General features: G+C 31.5%; 1 protein-coding gene across 1 annotated transcript in view; it reads right to left on the minus strand.

Annotated features, from left to right (window-relative positions):
• LOC127715786 (glutamate receptor 3-like) overlaps positions 1-814 on the minus strand; it is a 60,647-nt gene extending 59,833 nt beyond the window's left edge. Inside the window, exon 1 of the mRNA XM_052221931.1 lies at positions 320-814. Within this exon, the coding sequence (XP_052077891.1) occupies positions 320-413 (94 nt within the window). The 5' untranslated portion in view covers positions 414-814. The remainder of the gene's footprint in view (positions 1-319) is intronic.
• Positions 815-6,058: the final 5,244 nt, after the last annotated feature.

The raw sequence follows: 6,058 nt of genomic DNA on the forward strand, positions 1-6,058 counted from the left end.
ATTAAAATATTGATTAACACTTGCTGTGGTGCTGGAAAATCCCTACTAGTATACATAATGATTTAAGTAATATGGATAAGAACAAATAAAAAAAAAATTAATATATTACATTTATGTATTAGCTGTGTTTAAAAACTTAATCTCAGTATGTATTACAATTATTAATTAGTGCCATAACTTCAACAGATATTCAGATATTCAGATTAAAAGAAAAAAAATAGAAATCGGCCAGATAAGGGAGAACATTTGAACACAAAACATCAGTCAATATTGAAAGTTAACAATGAACAGTGTGTCTTTCTCTCATTCTCAAGCTTACCCGTGTTAATTTTCTTCTTAGCTATGGACATTCCTGTCTTTATACAAAATATCCAAAACGAAAACAACACAATTTCCAACACTAAAAGTTGCATCGTATAAATCCTGATCTGAATCAATTCGAAAAAAGTTTTTTTTTTCTCCTTCAGTAGTTGGTTTTTACAGACTGTGTAAAACCACACGTCTACGATCGTTCTTTGAATAATAGCAAAAGTTGTTACATATATTGATTACATTTCAATAATTTCAACCATATTGCATCTACAGAATTATCAGATGTTTTAAATGTTCTGGAACATCGAAACGCAACTGACATTTAACGCTTCATAAAACTTTCATTTAGTTGACGTAAACCTTCATTAGAAGAAACTTTGCATTTAAATGCAAACATACGTATGATTATTGTTTCCATCTTGTACACCTTCACTTTGACGATACGTAATGGCACAGGGGACCAGTAAATTGTCTCATTGCCTACATTCACTAGTTGCTCACTTCAGAGATTGATATTGAGCGTAATGCCTTCACAGTTGTAATGTAATTTACTAACCCCATGACGGAACAGACGAGCTCTTTTTTCCGGAGATCCATTTGATTTCATTTATTATGCATGATCGACAATATTTATATTGTATAATGACACCTATAAATATTGAACGTGTTCCTGAAACTTCACTCGGTTTGGTAATGTAAGCTTTTGTTTAATTTATTATTGTTTCAAATCGATAATCATGAAGCACCCAGTCCGTCTTATTGGAAGCAATTATACAAGGAGCGTGAAATGTAATCAAACGTCGCTGTTTTACTAATAACTTTTGGTGGAACAGTTATATTGGGCTATTGATAAAGTCAACTACGATTTCTAATGTGTTCTATCTGAGAGGAGATTCAAGTTTCGCCAATGTAGATTTTATTTGATTTTTTTCACATGACAACAATGGCTATTGTCATTTTAACTTATTATTTTTGGTATGTGTAAGCATCGCTATTGTCATTTCAACTTATTATTTATGGTATGTGTTAGCGAACTAAACGTAAAAAAATCTGATTTTGGTAGTATTCAGATCTAAGCAGTGTTATAGTTCTTGAAATGTATGTTTTATATGAAACATTTGTTCATTATTCAAAACTTGATTTCATTGTTTATATTTTCACGATAACAGCAGCATAAAGTGACCTTATAAAATTTCTATTATAAGTGGTTAAAGGAATACAATGCAAACTATAAAGCGTAGTCTATGGTTCATTCACCAAGAATAAGAAGATAATTTAACATAATTTCAAACGTTATTCAATTCACTAAACCTTTGTTAAAGAGCTTTTATCATGTATTGGACAGTTTCTGTCTTTTATCTTAAATTGTTTTAGTTAGTTTTAAAACTTTTTAGTTCCGTTATATTGTCTAATACACCCTACAGCAACGACCCTTTGGTCAAAGTTAAGGACCGCCAATTTCCCTCTTTATCATTTATTGCGTTGGTAGTTCTAATTGTTTAATATTTATACTGTGGTGAGGGGTTACATTGATTTGTTCTTTATTATTAATGTTTACACGAAGGAGTCTCGTTTCCTTTTCATAACGGTTTAACTCATTACAAATATATATACATGTATCTTTTGTTCGTCTTGAAAAAAGTAAAATCACAAATATACTGAACTCCGAGGAAAATTCAAAAATCAAAAGCTCAAACACATCAAACGAATGGATAACAACTGTCATATTCCTGACTTGGTACAGGAATTTTCTTATGTAGAAAATGGTGGATTGAACCTGGTTTTATAGCTAGATAAACCTCTCACTTGTATGACAGTCGCATCAAATTCCATTATATTGACAACGATGCGTGCACAAAACAAACAGACACAACAAGCAAAAATGTCAAAAATAGGGGTACAGCAGTCAACATTGTGTTATCATCTTAATCACTTTAAAAACAAACAAATGTAACGAAGAAGCACAAAAAGGCATACATCAAATTTAACATCCTCATTTTGCTTGAATTCAACTATAATAGAACTACATTCTGCCCTCGTTAATCATATAAACCCGAAGGCAAATATAATACAAGCCCAAACGAAAAAATATAAGCAAGTCTAAATTGAAAACAACGTTCAAACCTATGATTGCCTTGGATAAAAACCGCAATTTTTATACGTGTGCATGCAAAACAAATTTCTTGGTAGAGGGGTCTAATTACAGCACAAACAACATTTTCCAAAGGACCAAAAAAAGTGAAAAAGTATATTTTCACAAAACGCATTTGACTAGCAGGTCGAACAACTGATGTTACGAAACCCTGCTGATTGCCATTGGCGATTGCCAAATAAACGGATCATAAGATGTAACAAAATGGATCTTATAATTAATTTATTACCAACTGAAAACAACAAACGTGCGGAAAAGATGATATACCGCAAACATGAGGTGCAAAAATTTGTACATCATATCCGGATTTCGACAATTAATGTCTCTTCAGTGATGTAAGAAATCGAAACGGTATTTGGAAGGCCATATGATTTACCTCAATTTAGGATAGACTTTTGAATTTTGAAAGAGTCGAAATAGGATGAACGGATCATATAAACCCGAAGGCAAATATAATATAAGCCCAAACGAAAAAATATAAGCAAATCTAAATTGAAAACAACGTTCAAACCTATGATTGCGTAGGATAAAAACCGCAATTTTTATACGTGTGCATGCAAAACAAACTTCTTGGTAGAGGGGTCTAAATACAGCACAAACAACATTTTCCAAAAGACCAAAAAAGTGAAAAATTCTATTTTAACAAAACGCATTTGACTAGCAGGTCGAACAACTGATGTTCCCAAACCCTTGCTGACTGCCATTGGCGATTGCCAAATAAACGGATCACAAGATGTAACAAAATGGATCTTATTATTAATTTATTACCAAACTGAAAACAACAAACTTGCGGAAATAGATGATATATACCACAAACATGAGGTGCAAAAATTTGTACACCATATCCGGATTTCGACAATTAATGTCTCTTCAGTGATGTTAGGAATCGAAACGGTATTTGTTGTATATATATAAATATATATATAAATTAAGTTAAACTATAAGCTAGTGTCATTAATATTCATGTATACACGTATCCACAGTCTACTACAATCTGCAGTTTCTACCATTATGTTACATACATTCAAATTTAATTTACAATGTAATTAAATCCCTTTAATGGGTATTTTCCATTTTTTTAATCTCAATCTCACTCTATCCCACTTGGAATTTCCTATACTGTTGATGCTGTTATTTGATTGATAAGACATGTGTGTTTCAGTATTTTTCTATGTAAATACTGTCACTGTGTTGAATCTGGAACGTTTCCTGTTTTATTCCATCTGAAGTTTGCTCTTCTGTTGTTTTGATGGCTTCTTTAATATCATTTGGCGATAAAGTTTTCGATTAAATATCATTGACACCTCATTCCTATGATATCCCCATCTCTCTCATTGCTTTTATGTCAATATTTATAATTAATTTCTTAATAGCTTTCATTTTTGTATCAGATCTTGTGCTTAGATAGCAATTACAAGAGCGACAATAGATCACTCAGAAAGTCCTTTTGAACCTGCAGGGAGTCGCATGCTATCGAGATGCAAATTTCCAATAAGTAATTAATACCAAGGATTCAAATTTAAATATCGTTTTAACACCATGTTAAAAGGTTTAATTCTCTAGAAAGGGGTACTGAAGATAATTTAAAAGTATCATCACCATCGCTGTTTATTTATTTGTTTATATTGACATATTTAGCTTTTATCGGATTTGTTGAGTTCCTTTTGATAGTTTGTTAGTTTGGTTGTCTTGTATATGTTTGTTGTTCTTTATGTGTTCTGTACGGTTTTTTGTTTCTATGTTTGTTATTGTTCACTAATAATTGATTTTTATTCTGATTCAGTATTCGTGTGCCTTAGTTTCGAGCAGTATATTCGTTCACACCTTCAATCCTTACCGATTTTTTTTTTTTTTAATTTTTTGTTAGCATCTTAATATGTCCATCAAAAAATTATTGTGAAGCCTAAGGTTTTACTAGTGCTGGACTTCAGTTGTCTAAAGTAGACATTTGTAAAAGACGAGTTCCGAAAGTATCTATCAATAGTAGGCTATAATAATTCACTACAGTTTCATCGAGAAAATTGTTTGAGATAAAAGTATCCCATCTTAGAAATATTATGCTTCCTTAATACACATAGATCTGCCCTATAAATACACATTTTTCATCAAATTAAAACAAATTGTATAAATTCTATAACAACGCTACTGTTACTCCTATCGATACACACTAGCTTTCATCATGAAAGCTTAGTCTCCATATGGAGCATACATGTAGCAGGCTACTTGGCAACAGGTTTGAAATGTACTGGCTATTTCTGACACGGTATACTATTATGTAGGTGTGACCAACAATCGTTTTCCTTTATCGCAAATTTCAAAAAAGTGAAGGTCCAAAATACTAAAAGCAAATAACAAAGAAAAACACTCGAAAGAATCTTACAATCTGAATGAATGTCTGAAAGAAAGAAAGAAAAAGAATGGAAAAGAAAAGAAAACGAAGGCTGCTACCAGGAAAGTAAACCAATTTAAAAGTGCACTCATCCCGAAATGTTATGCCTGCCTGGTAGATAGAAAATGTAGTCTTAACCAAAAGACGAGTATCTATACAACAATCTCGAGTTCTTTTTTTTAATATGAATGAGTTACACCGGTTGACCCGAAGCCAAGCAGCATAAACGATGTCATTGAACAATCGGTTTTGACTGTTACGTAATAACATAATCATTGTAACATACGAAATTTGCCAGAAAGTGCATGAATTCGAAATTACAATTTGTCACACTTCAAATTGCATTGAATCTAGGAAATTATAAATAATTAATTGTGAACTATCAATGGTTTGTAACTAATATCAAATACACTTACGGACAGCACATATTAGGATATAACAAAGAGAACTACTAACAAGGTTTATTACTTAGATCAGGTACAAGAAAATACGACGAGGTTTAACTGGTTATATTGAGATATCAATTATCTCCTACTTAGACCTTTATCGGTGAAATAACAAAGGTTCATAGAAGAAAATGCATGTACAACTTTATTCAGCAAAAGCATTTAATTCTATAATACCGGTATTACAAACCAAAGAAATACAGATATAATTAAGAACCAATTGTTCAGAGAACAATTGAAGGTCTTTCCACTCCAAATGTACATCTTTTGATAGGAAAATATTCAATTCCGGTTTAAAATGTCAATTATGCTGTCAGATTACAGCTTTATTTACGCTGATCCAAAAAAAATATAGTGTGTATATACTTTTTCCAAAAATAAGGTAGATAAATAGGTACTTCCGGTTTACAAAAAATCACTTTCGGTTTCAAATGAACCTTAATTCACCATGATTCCTAATATATATAGTTCTAGTAACTTTTATATACAAATATTGAATTATTGGCTACTTCCGGTTTGCAAAGGTCACTTCTGGTTGACCTTCTACATGGTCATATGTCTGCAACCCAATGTAAAAGACCTTATGACTTTATCATATACTTATATGACGTTATTGCAAAGGTCAAAATCTAGAACGTAAACTTTGACCTTGACCTCAATTTTAAGGTCATAAAGCAAAGACCTCAAATCAAAAACCCTAGATCTCTATTATATATGTTTAATGAGTTATATCACCATACAGCTAATTTGAAATATAAG

Source organism: Mytilus californianus, unplaced genomic scaffold, assembly GCF_021869535.1.
Source record: "Mytilus californianus isolate M0D057914Y unplaced genomic scaffold, xbMytCali1.0.p SCAF_9, whole genome shotgun sequence".
Classification (NCBI taxonomy): domain Eukaryota; kingdom Metazoa; phylum Mollusca; class Bivalvia; order Mytilida; family Mytilidae; genus Mytilus; species Mytilus californianus.